The following is a 16,174-nucleotide window of genomic DNA, read 5'->3' on the forward strand; positions in this document are numbered from 1 at the left end:
ACAAAAAACAGTACAGAGTTATCTTAAAGTGCTGAGTATCCTCAAGATCAGTGCAATTACCAAGAAGTATTTTAATGCATTAAAAGAAAGCCTCTGAATTTCTGCCCCCTCTCTTCCACTGTGTTATTTATCAGCTGCGCTGGACCATACTGTCTGACCTGAAAGACAAAAAAATAGGCCAGTTTCCAGAGTGAGAAACCTCTCGTCATTTGGGGGAGATACTTGGTGCGGCCTTCCTTTGTCTCTCTGTCTTGGCTCTGGAGAAGCGTCATTGTCGCACTGTAAACAGGACTTCTGCTCGTTATCCAACTCCTCATAGGGAGCAGTGAGTGGGTTTTTCGTGTCCAATCTTATCAGAGGCTCATTATTTAGTAGGGGTGTGCCAAGCATCTGCAGAGTTGTTTGTTAATTGGATTGGTTTGATTCTGAGAAAAAAAATAAATAAAATGAGAGGGAATGTACAACAGCAAGAGACTATGGCAGAAAATTGGTCCATGCAAGAATAAGAGGTGACAGGTGAAAAAGAGATTCAGTTGCATATTTAAGAGATTAGGTGTGGCTTGTGTATAAGAGGGACATGGCCCGAGGGACGGATTAGTTCGGACTCTGTCAGGGTGAGGCCCTCAAGAGTCCGGCAGCTCTCCGCGGTCAGATGTTGACAGTGCTTTCCTCTAGACTACTAAATGAGATCAATTATAAAAGGCTTAATTTATGTAGAGCAACCTTGTGATTTGGGCCACACAGGTCCCAAGATGGTGAGGAGGCCCAGATAACAAGCTACATGGGGCGATTCTAGGAAAGAGGGTCGGCCTTCCTGAAAAACAGCCTTTTAAGACAGATGCTGCTCTGATAGTCTGACCCATTCTTGTCCTGGGTAGCCGGGCAACAAGAAACTGTCAATACTGGTTATGTTCCCTGGGATGCTGAGAGACGGCTTACCCCACTCACAGTTACAAGGAAGCGAGGCTTTTTTTTTTTTTTTTTTTTTTTTATTGAATGACACCCAGTCGCATAATTCATTAGGCAGCCCCGCCGTAATGAGGCAGTAAAGACAAAGCAGCAAATATTCGGTGTGTCCTCTGTCCCTGGGGAGCTGCAATCATAATGACAGCGCTGTTTGTTGCCTGGTTTCATGCTGAATCATGATCATACAGCCACAGGGCCCCTTAGGGGTCTCTCTCTCTCTCTCTCTCTCTCTCCCTTTCTCTCACTCTTTTTCTCTGTCGCTCTCTCTCTCTCTCTCTCTCTCTCTCTCTTTCTCTCTCTCTCTCTCTCTCTCTTTCTCTCTCTCTTTCTCTCTCTCTCTCTCTCTCTCTCTTTCTCTCTCTCTATGTCTTGACAGTCAGCCAACTACAGGATTGAGCCAAGAGACGTCTCGGTCTCTGTGGAAATAGAGTGGGTCAATTCTGCTGCCGAAAGCTACACTGAGGTCTTTGCAGATGAGGTCATTTGCATGAGACAAGTGCGACTTAGTTTACTTATTTTCATTTTACTTTACTTTACTTTACTTTATTGACTTTACTTTACTTTACTTTACTTTACCTTACCAGGGAATAATTAGGAAGTGACAGCAAGTGGCAGAGCTTCTTCTTACTGTTTATGCCTCATGGGACCTCCTGATGCAAGCCATAACCTCTCTTTTGCAGAAGCATTTTTTCCAAGCCAGTGGCCCGTGGTCATCAGGAGGGCAGTTGTTTTGCTTTAAGCCCACTTGCTGTTTGCATGGTAACCAGCTCCAAAACAGACCAGCTCTGACTTTAAGAATTCATTTGGACATTGGAGCGATAAACTGTGGCGGTTAATGCACTGAGAAGGCAAACATTTACTAATTTGATACCACACTTCCCTGATGAGTGAATGCACATACAGTACAATGGTGACCTACGATGCCGTGCTGCAATTGTGAAGCATCATGATGACAACATTTAAACAAATCCCATGCAGCCCACTGTGCAGTGCTCAGGCATTAACAGATAATGTGTCCATCCACCGATAATGTCTGCTCATGCCTCTTCCCATTAGCTTTTGCTTTGTCCATTGCCATGTACTCGATCCAGGCCGAGCACTCAGCAGTCAATTTACGGTTGAGTGGACCTCTCAAGCATGCTGGGTTATTATTTTTTAATGTACATGGGCATTGTTATGATAATAGGCTATTACTGCCACATAATGGAGTGTTGTTTCTGTCTTACTGAATGAGCCTTAATGGAACCAGCCAGCAGTGCAGTTTTGTCTGGGCGTGCTGACAATACTTTGGTTTGCTTTTACTGTGCAATATTTTGTCAGGAAATCATCATCATAATCATATTCTTCTATTATGATTGTTATAGTTATTATTATTATTATTATAATACCATTAGCAGTATTATTATTATTATTATTATTATTATTATTATTATTATTATACTATTAACAGTATTATTATTATTATTATTATTATTATTATTCTATTATCAGTATTGTATCATTATTGTTATGCTACCACGCGGAGTCCATGTTTTTTGTTGTTTCTTGCTATTGGTCAGAAGACTCCGGCAGAGAGCTCTGATTGGCCGACGCTCTAAGTTCAAAGGTTATGCAGCTTCTTGTGTAACCACCTAGCCGGGAAAGAGTTTGCTATCTGTTTTGTGAGCAACATTGCTCTTCAATTCAACCGTAGTTTGCTCAGTCAAACTCGTTCAATCACTTGGCGTGTGGTGAAGAGTCTCCGCTTATTTACCGGACTATCACTGAACCTAATTCTCCTCATTTCTTTCCAATGACTTTCAATGGTTACAACCTTGACATGCTAACGTTAGCCAGGGAGCTAGCCGGTTAGCCAGCTGCTGACAAGTGTGCCTCTAAATGCCACTGGCTATTAAAAGCGCTCTTTTGTAGACACAGACGAAGGACTGTTTAAATGGGGTCTGTCAGAGCAATGGCATCAACTAGGCTGGCCTACCTGTCCTATGTGAGGGCAGTCGGCTCGACCAAAACATTAGCTGGGGCAGGATGCAGTGTGTGCTGCAGGAGGAGGCTGTGCAGCTCGTCTTCCAGGCTGCAGAGCTGCATGCCAGCTTGGGTTATCGACCAGTACGGCCCTAATGGGGTTTTGAGGTTCACAGATGAAATACCAGTCCCTGCTATCAATTTTGCCAGTGAAGTGATGATAAAAGTCTGCGCTGCTAGTCTCAACCCCCTCGATATATCCATGAGGGGTAAGTTGAAATACTCCCATACACACTTTAAAGATGTACAGTGGCATTTTGCTCAGTGTTAAGTGGTGATCAATGATTTACAGAAGCATCTGTTTCACCAGGCTCACTCTCTTTCTTGATTGCAGGGGGGTATGGGGCTAAGTTACTGAAGTTACGGCGAGATCCAATGTCTGTGATGGACAGTGACAGTGAGTTTCCTCTCATCCTGGGCCGTGATGTGTCCGGTGTAGTGGTCGACTGTGGATCAGGGGTGACTCATTTTGCTCCAGGAGACGAGGTAATGGTCCACTTCGTTGCTTGCCATGGAATTGCACTGCACATATTTTGAAGAGAGGATGTGAGCTCTTTCGTTGTCATTGACTTCACGGTCATGGTTCCCAGAAGAAAGGTTATGCAATGAATGTCTTTTTTTAGCTCATGGCTGTAGTTTGACTCATAATCATTTGAGAATGCTATTTAGTTCTATTTTGCTGATAAACTACATATCAGTCCTTAACTCCAAGCTAAGGCGTAGTAGGGCTGTCGTCAGTGTTAGACCTTTCTAAGTTGTTTTATGAACCAATCAAATGTCTATTAAATGATCTCTTAGGGGAAAATTGCCTCTCTCATCATGCACCCCAGCAAAAAAGTTATGCAAATTGGTCATAACATAATGTAATATTGATCAAAGAGGACTAGTGCACGTGTACACATTAGTGAACTTTGCTGTTGTGCCACTAATAACGTTACATCTCTTCAGGAAGCAACTTGAGCAAAATATTTTTTTTTTTCCTTTTGACATGACTAATTGAATAGAACAGCTGACTAAGCCTAACAGCAGATTAATGGAGTGAGGCATGAGTAGGCGGTGAAATTGTCACCACCACCACCACCACCACCGCTGCAGAGCATTTTGAAAGTCAGATCTGTGTTTCAGGTGTGGGCCGCTGTTCCTCCTTGGAAGCAAGGCAGCCTTGCAGAGTTTGTGACTCTAACCGAGTATGAGGTACGCTACTAATGGAGTCACATCACATCAGTATATTTCCATCAACATTGGGCAAGTTGACTAACAAGCTATTAGACTCTTTATTATGTAATTGCTGTCAGATGTAGCACTACTTGACTTAGCTTAAAATAAGGGGATTGCGTTTTCCATCTTCAGTATGGTTTGTAACAAATGCCAGCAATCAATATACAGCCCTCACATGAATTGTAAAAATGCGTGGAACAAAAGTTTGGAAGAAGTGCAGCCTGTTATGTAACCCTGCAGTGCACAAAATAATTAGGATTAAGTTAGGCTGGTTGCGTGAGCCTCTGTGGCAGCAATTAGGCAGGCACACAAACTGCCCTGTGTTTTTGGCTTGTACTGTGCTTCATTTACTTGGCAGCTCCTAGCTAGCTGCCTCACAGCAGCTCTAATCATTAGACTGAGATTTTTAATTGTTGCTACACCAAACACTTGTTCCAGCTATATGGAATGAAAAAGCAGGGTTTTTTTATGTGCCGATAACTTCTTTTATATATTTTATATATTCCTGACTGCTCATTTTCTGTGCATATGTGTGCATGTCTTGCAGGTCTCCCACAAACCAAAATTGTTGAGTCACACAGAAGCAGCGTCCATCCCGTATGTAGCCGCCACGGCGCTGTCTGCCCTCGTCAACGCAGGCGGTCTGTGCAGGGACAACTGTTCCAATAAAAGGCAAGCACCTCCCTGACCCAGGCAACATGACCTGCCAAATACATTATCCTTAAATCAAAATACACCCTCACCCTGTTATTGCACTTACTGTAGTACAGGATCATCACATATTCACATAAACACACGCTGCATTGCAAAGACAGTGTTTTGAGTTCTGTGTTTTCAGGTCTTGAAACAAATCAAAAGTCTTAAATTTTCAAAAGTCCCTGCAAAGCATTATATATGTAGCCTGTAAGTCCATAATTAATTTTTTGTGGTGGGTTAATGTTTTTTTTTTTTTTTGTGAGAAGTTAAGTGCAGTCATGCAAAGCTGTACTCTGATGAGACTACTTTTTCATGTTCACATTCATTTCAATGGTGAAATTGGTCTAATATTTCATTTTAATTGGCCTCAAAAGGCTCTGGAGTTTAACTGGATGAAACTTGCAGACACCCTGGAATCTAATGACCTTCAATCCCGTGAATCCCTCTTTTGCCTCCTGAAACTCCCACTGCTTTTCGTAGCTTCTCACACAGGAGTCACACAGTAATTGAATGACCCTTTGGTTGCTGGGGTTTTTTCCCTCCCAGAGTTTTGATCACCGGCGGATCGGGAGGTGTTGGAACATTTTCTATTCAGGTAAGCGCCGACAATCAGAGTTGTACTCCACTAGCCATGCAAGCATTTATGTTTGACCCTTTTAAACTCAGCATGAGCGTCAGGCTGCTTGCTGCGCTGGTGTATGTATTAGAGCTCTCTTCCTCTGTGTGCTTCCAGTTATTGAAGGCCTGGGGTGCTCATGTAACTGTGACCTGCTCTCACAACGCCGAGGGGCTCGTTAGAGGGCTTGGAGCCGATGAGGTTGTGGACTACATGGCAGGAGATGTGGCCGCTCAACTAGACATGATGGAGAAGTATGTCTTATCGCGGTGAAAAAATGTGATTATTCTCTGCATAGTGCATTTCCAGAATTGACAAGAAGATGAAATTGATGTCGGAAATAGGTGACGTGGCATTGTTTTTAGAAGCGAATGAAGGGGAACAGAATGTACTTACCTAGACATGATGCCAGTGTGATTCAATCAGTTTGAGTATCATTAGTGTTAGAGGATGTGCTAATAAAGTGCTCTTGTCATACTGCTTGAATTGTGTAACCCACCGTCCTACCCCACCCAAAAAAAAAAAAAGAATTACCCTTACATACGTGGTAAGTGTCTTCCCCGACTGATTCAGTTCCTAGTTTCCATGGAGACCAGGGCTCAAGGCCTGAGTGGACCCTAGTTCATCTCCCTCTGCAGTTTTTCCACCCACCCCCTTTCCTAAAATAATCATAGAATTAGGGCTGCAGCAATATGCAAAATACTGATCAGAAGATAACTCCTAAACTGTCATGACGTTACACATGTCTATATGCATGTGTGTGTGTGTGTGTGTGTGTCAGTTAGAGGTGGTTTAACAGAGATTCAGTTTGATTCACAAATCAGGATTCATTATTTGGAGATTTAAGACCATTTAAAACGATTAAATTTTGTAAAACATAGTTTGAGTCAACTATTTGATTCAGTACTTTAAGCCAAAGTTTTGTGCTTATGTAATGGATATTTATTATTCCCATTAAATGAATGAGACTCCTTTTTCTTCTGAAATATGAATAAATCAGACGGCAGACCGGGTGAATATGAGGCAAATGTGAAACACTTTGTGTGGTTGATGGAATAGGACAGGGCTATATAAATGCTGTCCATTTGCCATTTACTTTACATTTTTAGAAAAAACAAACTGAATTGACAATAAGTTGCAATTTGTGGTATTCTGTTTCATCACTATTATGTTTGATCTTGTTTATTTTAAGCATCATGATTAAATCGATTCTGGCCAAAGTCAGAGTTATTTATTCTGTTGATCGCTTCAGCTGAATCCGCAGAATTTATAATTGACGCATCAGTAAATGAGCTGTAACACCCCTAATTTGTATGTACTGTATAAATGTGTGTGTGTTAGTATTTAAAAAATCATCCGCTGCCAAAATTTCCATAAGTTTGACAGTGTGTATTTGCGCCTGGCAGGTTTGATGTGATTCTTGACAACGTGGGTGGGGAGACAGAGCAGTGGGCCCTCAGCCTGCTGAAGCCCTGGTCCGGGGCCAAGTACGTCACGCTGGTAACGCCCTTCCTCCTCAACACCGACTCCATGGGCCTGCTGGATGGCATCGTGCGCTCAGGATTCACCCTGCACAACAAGGCCATACAGGTAAACAGCAGCAGAGCAAGCACAAAGTTCAAGCTGAACTGAACTGAACCCAGCTGAAATGAAAGGTTATACTCTGTATTTTAGCCAAGGATTGAAGCGCACATCCACAGCACTTGGCAGTAGAACACAATGAGAGAGGAGGAAGTCATCATCATGCTGTTACAAACCTGTTTTTGATTTATATAGAATTTATGGTACTTGTCACGGATCCAAGGCATGGGTGGGGAAAACAGGTGTACCAAACCTGAAACGGGACATTTTGGCTTCGCTGACATGGAAAGACAACACTTTGAAACGGGTGTCCACCTGTTCCAGCCAGTGGTTGCTTTTGCTCAGATTTATTTCTACGCCGTTGATCACCCTCAACATGAGATGAATCGATGCTCAGCCAGCGGAACGGGGAGGGGAAAGTCATGTCATAACTTGACTTGGCTTTATAACAGATTTTGGCTTCATACACACGTATGCTTGATCAGTTGAAATCTGCCCTGCGGGGTGTAATAAGTCTGAGCATGTGCAGGGTCAAATGAACCCATCAGACAAGGAACGTTAATTGTATGAGTTCCTGTGTGTATGTGTGTGTGTGTGTGTGTGTGTGTAGGCCCAGGGTTTTTGGGAGTATGTCCTCTCCTTCCAGCTGCTGTGTTTATGGAGTGCATGTGTAATAGGGGTAGTGGGTTTGGGCTGTACTGAGAGGGTGAATAGCTGAGAACAGGGTGGAGTCGCTCTGGGGATTGAGTCAAGTTATCCTGGGCTGTGCAGGCATCGCTGACAGCATGGCTGGCAGCATTTGAGTTGGCTGTGTGTGTCCGAGAGTATGTGACTGTGCGTGTGCGTGTGTGTGTGTGTGCCTGGATGCGGGAGGTGTGTGTGCATGCGTCCGTTGCTGAACCAGCAGTATTTGGTATTTGGGCAGATTGTAACCGACTGTCTCCCCCCTGCAAATACCAGTGTTTGTGTGTTTCTCACCAAGCCTCCGGGTCCCATTGTCTGTGGAAGCAGCCGGCTGGTCAGTTTGGCGTGGCTCAGCCACATGAGTCACACCCTTAGTACCCAGGACTGGGCTTGTTCATCTGGGACACCACAGCACCACAGAGCCCTCTGCTGGTTATCCTGATAGCATTGCTGAACGATTAGAAAGAACCTCTTCCATTTTAGTCTGCCCCATTTGAAAACAGGTCTAGTTTTACCCAAGCCTAAGAGGGAAGGTAAAGCGATCACACATAAAAGAATATTTTGATGGAACTCACTGTATGAGTGCTGTTTATTTCAGCAGTTAGTGTTTGTGATTAAGAAAAAGTTGAAAAAGTTCAGATTTGCAAGTTTTTCCTTGCTCACATTATATATTTTTGCCCACAAATTGGGGGACAACCAAAGCAATAACAATAAAAAAAGATATTATCCCATCAGTGTCATCAGATTAATCATTATGACTAATATGTTGAGTTGCTCTGCTGGTTAAATTCATTACCCGCATTACTTTACTCTGAAGTCAGTCCATCCATCATACCAATTTTTTTTTAGCTGTTGGCCTTAACTAAAGTGAAGTCTCAGTTCTGAAATGAAACCTGAGATTGGGTTAGTGGAAAAACTGCAGTTATGGTCAGTATTCTGTCAGGAACTTTATATCAGTGCTTCATTTCCGTATTGTGCATTTAGTTAGCTTTCACTCTCAATACAACTCCCGCAGTTTTTTCTCTTCTCACTGGTCATCATCAAACAATTTCTCACAAGTTGTGCAAGTGATGATGGGGTGTCTACAAAATCTCTTATGTGGCAGCTTTCTGCAGCTCATAATAATCTGTCACTGCCCCTTTTTTCTTTCTTGTGCGTTGTGCATAGTGTGTGACAACATATACGCTGAATTTACAAGTTAGTGACATCTTCCTAATACTGAGCTGGAACCCCTTTTTGCACAAATGCACCTCAACTGTCTCAGTGCCTAAAAAATGCTCCCCTAATTTGTCTTAGTTTGTGATTGGTATAGAGTTTGTAGGTGAAATTGTGCCTGCTGCTTGTTGTTTTAGACAGGAAAGTCAGTCAAATGTTGTAATGTAATGAAATCAAAAAGGGATAATTGCTTTTACCTGGACTGAATGTCCCTAGACACATTTAGGGACATTTAGTTTTTTCATGAAGTAATGCCTCTAATTATGAATGTGTCATTAACATTGTCCCATTTTTTCCCCCTGTGGTTTTCAAATACTATTTCCTAACTTTTCCCCTAGTTTTCTGCTTTTGCTAGAAGGCATATTTTACCTAAGAGGTAAAGTTAGGATAATTGGAAACTGTGGTATGTTGAGATGTGTATCTTTATGTCCCTAGTTAACCTCCAGCTGTAAATTTTGTGTTCCCTGTTGTTACCCTGTGAAGTCTGGACCTGTTTTAATTCTTCGTGCTGTCTCCCTTCTTTTTGCCTGGCAGAATATAATATCAAACGGAGTGTTTTACCGCTGGGGGTTTTATGCTCCAGATGGGCCTGCCCTGGATGAGATCAGCAAGCTGGTGGATGCAGGAAAGGTATTGCTTTTATTTGAATGTCACGCCATGCTTCTCATTTACCACCGCCCAAACTGCAATAGGGAGATGATGGAAATCCCCTCATTTGAACATCATTCACAGCCTGAAAATTCATATGAGAAATTCACACAGGGAGGGAGATCATACAGCAAATTGAACAGGAGCATACCACGGATTCCATACATGCCCCTGTATTGCGGGCTACCTTGTAGCTTTATTAAGGAGCGAGCATCACATTCCCGCTATGCTGGTTGGTCGGTCGGCTGTGTGGACGGTTGGCCGCTGGGCGATGAGTCAGGCGCCAGGAGACGATGAATGGGTTTTGAAACAGTGCTGAGCAGCCATTCGCTAAGCGTAGGGGACCTCTGCTCTTTTGTCCCAGGGCTTACAGCAAGCGGCGCACTCAGACCTGTGGCGGGAAGCTACTGCCACACACCGCCCCCGCACAAACACAGATGCACACACACATACTCAGCCTCCTATTCTCAGTCAGATGTGTGGACGGTGTCCAGTGTGACGCCACCGCACTCCCCCATTCATTGTTAATGACAAGAGATGCTGACCAGAATAACAAGCCTGGCTGTGCGTGTTGTGGGACTAGCACAGGATTGTCCAGCCTCATCACATTCTGAACCGCTCCCTCACTTTTTCACATTCACGCCTATGAATGCAGAGATGATTTGGCATTGGCAATAGTAGTTTGTGGACATTCTCTTGTGTTTTTTGAAAAAAATTACAGGAATCTCTAATGCCATGCCACAACAAAATATACACCGCAGACTGGATCGAATGACTTAATTTGCAAAAACAGATAAATGCCACTCCTGAAAAAAAAATGAGCTGATTATTGTATGTAACCCCTCACATAACATACTCTCTGAATTCAAAGTCCAGATTTTGTTGCAAAAGCCAATACACATTACCCTACTAGTAATATTTTTGATAGATGTTACCTGGAGATGGTTCACTGAAATGAATACAGTCGATGATGTTTTTGCAAGCAAGCTCTTCATTTCCAAGCAATTCTTTGTGTTTGTCTAGTGTTTTGCCATGTTTTATGTATCAGTTTCATTATGACAGTTCATAGCATCAGTTGTCAACCACAGTAAAGTCCAATAAAACTGCCTGCCAGACCAGAGATCTGGCACAGACTCTGTATGGGGAGATGTTCCACCTAGAAGAATGTGTGAGGCCACCTCCAGGAGGCGACATAGAGCGCTAAAAAATGGGCTAAGCAGAGTCAAATGAGCAGTGGTCAATGGGACTTTTCCAGGAAAGCAGTGCTCTAAATTATAATAATTTTATTTACTGCGCACTGGTGAAAATGACCAGACGATGGTTAAGAAGATACACATTACTGTGTGCTTAGGTAATGAAATCTGGAACTACTTAGGATGTTTTTTTTCTCCTCTGGTTATGTAGCACACCAAACAGTTTCAGGGATGATGGAAATCTTCAAGTGTCAGAATTTTACAACAACTGATTTCACTGCAGCGTATAATTACACCTTAATTATGAATATTGGGCCATGTAACAATGACAGTAAAGGTCCCATTACTTGTAAATATTTGAAATCAAATGTAGTGACCATTTTATAGTATTTACCTCCACGGAATATAGCAAGTGCTCCACAGTGCCCCCAACGCCCAAAAGACTGTACTGCACTATTATTTTTCTGTCCCACCGCAGTCAGTGGCTGTGGTTCAGTTTTCTCTCTCTATTGGCTTTGGCCAGACTGTCTGGCACTAATTGCACTGCCTAAGAACAGCTAATTCCACACTCATATTTCTCTATCCCATTAAAACAAACAGTAAGAATCAAGTTTGATACACCCCTACAGTTTATATGTGGTCTCTTCGGTGTTTTGTGGCTTGACTCGACGCTGCCATCCATGACGTTTTCTCCCGTTTCACCACAGATCCTGCCAGTCGTGGAGGCCCAGTTCCCATTTACCCAGGTGCCTCAGGCCTTTCAGAAGCTGGAGCAGGGCCACGCCCGAGGGAAGACTGTGGTCAGGGTGGCTGATGAGGATGAAGATCTCCCACAGGCTGAAGAAAACGTGGATGACGGTTACAGAGAGGCTGCAGAGCCAGAGCAAGCGAGGGAAACACTCAAGCCACACTAGAGACAGGAAGCAGAGTGCTGAGTTAACTGCGTATGACTTCGCTCACCCCTCTTCACTTGTCTCGACAGTGTTGTCCAACGAGATTAGGAATGCTGCGGGTGTGCGGCGGACTACAAGTCTTACTTGACCTTGTAATGGGACTGTGCTTTGTTCTTGTTAAAGCTAGCATCTTCCACTGTAAGCTCTCAAGATTTCACGGGGTTTTGGATATCAGGGATTTTTCTACTCTCACTGCACAGGAAATAAGGAAATGTTTTACAGTCTTGGAGTTCTCCCATGATGCTTAAAGTTCAGTCATATTATTATAGCCCTTTATCACAAATACTCCTCAAAGGGCTTTAAAATATGAGACGTAGTGGATTAGACCCCCATGGCAGACAAGAAGTGTGTGATAAAATAAATCAAACATGAAGAACAATTCAACATGTCATGAAAAGGTCAAAAATCTTCAGTCTAAAAACATTTTGCCCTGATGAATGCTTACAGTTACAGCACATCTGAAATGGAGTAAATGAGCTGCTGCATAATGTATTTAAGAAACTGGTTGACAAAATACTTTTATTATCAGCAAAAAAAAAGGTTTGTGTGTTGCAAATATTTCACTGGACAAAGTAAAGCACGACCTTATAACTCGTTAAACAAAGGAGTCATTTTTGTTGCCTTTTATGTTACAGATATGGTACTGGGAAGTAAGGCATTGTAAAAAAAAAAAAAAAAAAAAAAAAAATCGAAAACATTAATACTGTGAACGTTTAATTAAAATCGGGCAAACTGGTTTATTCTAGAAAAAAGACAAAATATAAACCTTATATTATTTCATGTGAAAAACATTATGAGTACTTATTTCAAGTTAGGCCACTCATATAAATGTCCTCTTATTATTTTTTTTTTTTAATTTTTTTTACTCAAGTGGCTAACAGTACATTCTTACGGATTTTTCTAAAGCTTTTGCACGTTGACCTTCTCTTTGGAAATTTCTTAGTCCTCCAGCAGCAAACGTTCAGCGGACTCAAACCATACACCTCGCCCTTGAAACCTCGTACAATTTTAGAGATCCAGTCCTGCAGCTCGCTGGTCTTCATAGAATCTCCACATCCCATCTTTGGGTTAGTTTCTTTGGATCGAGAGTATTAAGAATCACTTGGTTCTTGTCGTAGTTGTGGCCCCCTGGAAAAAAAAAGAGAGAATATTTTGCTCATCAGTCATATTGTTTTGATATGACTCAGGCAAGTCAGTTATTATTTTTTAAAAGCATGGATTTAGTTTACTTTACCCAGAATAAGCTCATATCCCAATTACTGGGATAATGAGGCATGTAAAAATATCCTGTTAGTATTATAAACCCAGTAGTATATCTGGGGTCTGCTTGCACTGTTAAAATCAGGATATTCTGTGTATTTATATATCTACAGAAAGGTATTTGGTAGGGTTATGAAAATGCAGCTTATGCCAAGTATAACCCTGAAGTCTTGAAGTAATATTCAGACTACCACGTGCATCTGAACACACTGGATGACGGTTTGTGGTTGATATTTTTTGTCCACACGGTGTCACTAATTGACAGCGATACAAGGTCTCCTGACAGAAATCCTCAGCCAGTTTCATCATTACTCCACTATGCTGCAGGCTATTACACAGTGATCACATTCTGTTTGTATTAAGTTAAATCCTGATTTAGGATTCAATACTAGATTAAGTGCTCAAGATACAGGGGTGGTCTCTAAATTGCTATATTCCCACTAGTTTTGCCCTTGGAAAAAAAAAAAAAAAGACATGGAACAAATGTTTGCCACAAATTCTAGTATTTGTTTTAATCTCACTGAGCTACCACCAGATGCTTGAGGTTTCACCAGTATGTTAATATTAGAATATATTATCGGGCCAGTCCATTTTGTGTCATGAAAGTTGGCGGTGACATTTGTATAATAAATTGACCTTGAATAATTTCCGGTAATTGTCTAAACTTTCTGGCACTCGTATTGTATGTGGCAGCCTGCCCAGATTATAATCGAACAAACAAACGCAAGAATTAAAGTCAAGTTCTTCCACCTCAAACTCAGCCAGCCATGCCTTTATGGAGCTTGCTTTGTGCACTGGAGCAAAGTCATGCTGCAACAGAAAAAGACCTTCCCTAAACTGTTCTCACAAAGTTGGAAGCAGAGAATTGTCCAAAATGTCTCGGTGAGCTGAAGCATTACGACTTCCCCTCACTGGGACTAAGGGGCCGAGGCCAATCGCAGTACCCTGTTCGAATTTAGAGAGCTCTTTCGAATGAGCCATTCTTTCACAAATGTTTATAAAGGCAGCCTGCATGGCTAGGTGGTTGATTTTATACACCTGTGGCAATGGGACTAAATGAAACACCTGAATTCAATGATTTAGAGGTGTGGCCCGATACTCAGGCTCATTCAGGCTCACCTTTGACCTCCAGGAGCAGATCAGGCGTGGCGGTGTAGCGGATGAAGCCGTCGGGGGTGATGCTCCATAGCTGGTGCTGGTTACCCGGCTCTGGGTTGAGGCCCATGCGACTTCCTGCCATGATCACACTGCCACTGGGGCTCAGGCAGCACTCCTCCAGCAGCTGGAAACAGGGAAAGAAAGCCACACTGAGACCCACAGGGGTTTGAGTTCATCGTGACAGTGTGATAGTACGTAATTTCTCACAGATACGCCATGTACACCAGATTATAGCGTGATTCTGGGAAGTCTGTGGTTCTGAGATTGTGTTCAACATCTCTCTGTTTGGCACAAAGTCATAGAAGATGGATTTGTAGATAAAACACAGTGGAGGATGTACTATCATACAGGGCTGCAGGATTTTTAGTGTTCCAGTCTTGTGAACATTTACTGTAATGATTCTCAAACCTGTATGCACTGTTTCATCCAGGGGTTTTCAAATTTCATATTGTCACCTCTATGCTGTGGAACCCAATTTTAAGTCATTTTTACCTTGATAAAAGATTAAAAAATAAATTGGTTTGTGTTAAGTATAGTTTAGATGTCATACTTTGACAAACAGAAAAAGGGTGACATTAAAATAGTTCCAATAATCATTTTATTTATTTTTATTATTTTTTTTGCATTGCAACCATTTCTAGTAAGCCCTAGTGAAATTAAACAATTCATTAACTTGTCTTCATTTTGCCAAAGGCCTCTGAAAGCCTCTGTGGGTCTCCACACTGCACTTTTAACACCACTGCTCTAGTCGATTCATATTGATTAGCTGGATGTTGAAGGATTCAGCACAGAGTGAATTTGCAGCTCCCTCTACATCGTACATTTGCATTTGGAGAGAAATGTGCTCAATTTACTGGCAATTTTGGTCTTGGTCTTATATAGGAATCAGTTTGCTGTGCCCTGTGTCTTGACTCAGTCTTGACGCTGTTTGGACACGGTCATGACTTCAGCCCACTGGCGTGGAGAAAAGCTCCCGGCATACGATTCACCATGGCTCATAATGAGGCTCATTTATGTACTATGCACTAGGCAGTTTCCCTGACCTGTGACCCTGACTGTCAGTATGATGAAGGTGCTGTTACCCTGCAGTGGAGATGTCCGTTCTGGTAAAACCAGATCTGCTCAGGCCCACCGGTCTCCTCCGTTTCCTGGACGCGCATCAGTTTAATATCGTCCAAATCCCCCGTCACTGACATCAGGAGCCCCGTCTCTCTGTTTCGCAAATGGAAGTGCACCTGCCTCTGCTCAGAAAAAACACACAGACACAAAGGCTCAGTCTTAACATCCACAGTCATTAACTAAGACCATGCCTACAAAGAATATGTATGCATGTAAATCATGTATCTACCATTTTGTGCACAGATTTTAAGCTTTCTCGACATGCAGGCGCACTTAGCTCCAAGTTAACAAGTGAGCAGACTTTGAGGTTAATAATGTGGCAATATAAAATACTGTCTGGTACACTGAGGCCATCAAGATTAGATTTTCAGCACGGCCTTGATTCTAACATTTTAACATATTTCATTATAGTGTGGCTATCATGATTCTCTACAGCACGGTCATCAAATTACTAAAAGACTTATGGGCTGTTATTTGAAATGTTATCCTTGCTCTGTGCTATGAAGGCAATAAGTGTGTGGTGTCTAATCACATCTTTGATATCTGGTGTCTGTTCGTAAACCCTCAAGGATAAACCTGATTTAATTTTGTCCTCGAGCACCTGCAATAACTGACAGATGATGCAGTGCCTTGCCAAAATGTCATAAAATGTTCCTTTATATGGACTGGACATGTAATTAAGCCTGTTAAAAACAACAACAACCTGCAGTTTAGTAGCACATTATTACATTAACCCTCAGTAAGTGGTGTAACATTTAACTTTAAGTTTGTTTGATGTAATACTGACTTTTAACTTCTTCTTCTTAAGAATTATCACATTAATAGTCAATATTATTATGACATAA

General features: G+C 42.1%; 2 protein-coding genes across 3 annotated transcripts in view; one reads left to right on the forward strand and one right to left on the reverse strand.

Annotated features, from left to right (window-relative positions):
- Positions 1-2,565: 2,565 nt before the first annotated feature.
- Positions 2,566-12,452, forward strand: LOC115355928 (reticulon-4-interacting protein 1 homolog, mitochondrial-like). The gene is made up of 9 exons (XM_030046855.1): positions 2,566-3,197; positions 3,323-3,474; positions 4,114-4,182; positions 4,754-4,878; positions 5,449-5,497; positions 5,636-5,772; positions 6,925-7,108; positions 9,533-9,628; positions 11,547-12,452. The coding sequence occupies exons 1-9, from the start codon at positions 2,900-2,902 to the stop codon at positions 11,751-11,753; spliced, it is 1,317 nt and encodes a 438-aa protein (XP_029902715.1). The 5' UTR covers positions 2,566-2,899; the 3' UTR covers positions 11,754-12,452.
- A 98-nt stretch (positions 12,453-12,550) lies between these two features.
- Positions 12,551-16,174, reverse strand: part of LOC115355927 (beta/gamma crystallin domain-containing protein 1-like) — a 31,829-nt gene continuing 28,205 nt past the window's right edge. For both annotated transcript variants that reach the window (XM_030046854.1, XM_030046853.1), the window contains exons 20-22: positions 15,293-15,451; positions 14,172-14,334; positions 12,551-12,920 (exon numbers count right to left, since the gene is read on the reverse strand). In XM_030046854.1, the coding sequence (XP_029902714.1) occupies positions 12,832-12,920; positions 14,172-14,334; positions 15,293-15,451 (411 nt within the window). In that variant the 3' untranslated portion in view covers positions 12,551-12,831. The remainder of the gene's footprint in view (positions 12,921-14,171; positions 14,335-15,292; positions 15,452-16,174) is intronic.

This window comes from Myripristis murdjan, chromosome 24, assembly GCF_902150065.1.
Source record: "Myripristis murdjan chromosome 24, fMyrMur1.1, whole genome shotgun sequence".
In the NCBI taxonomy this organism is placed as follows: domain Eukaryota; kingdom Metazoa; phylum Chordata; class Actinopteri; order Holocentriformes; family Holocentridae; genus Myripristis; species Myripristis murdjan.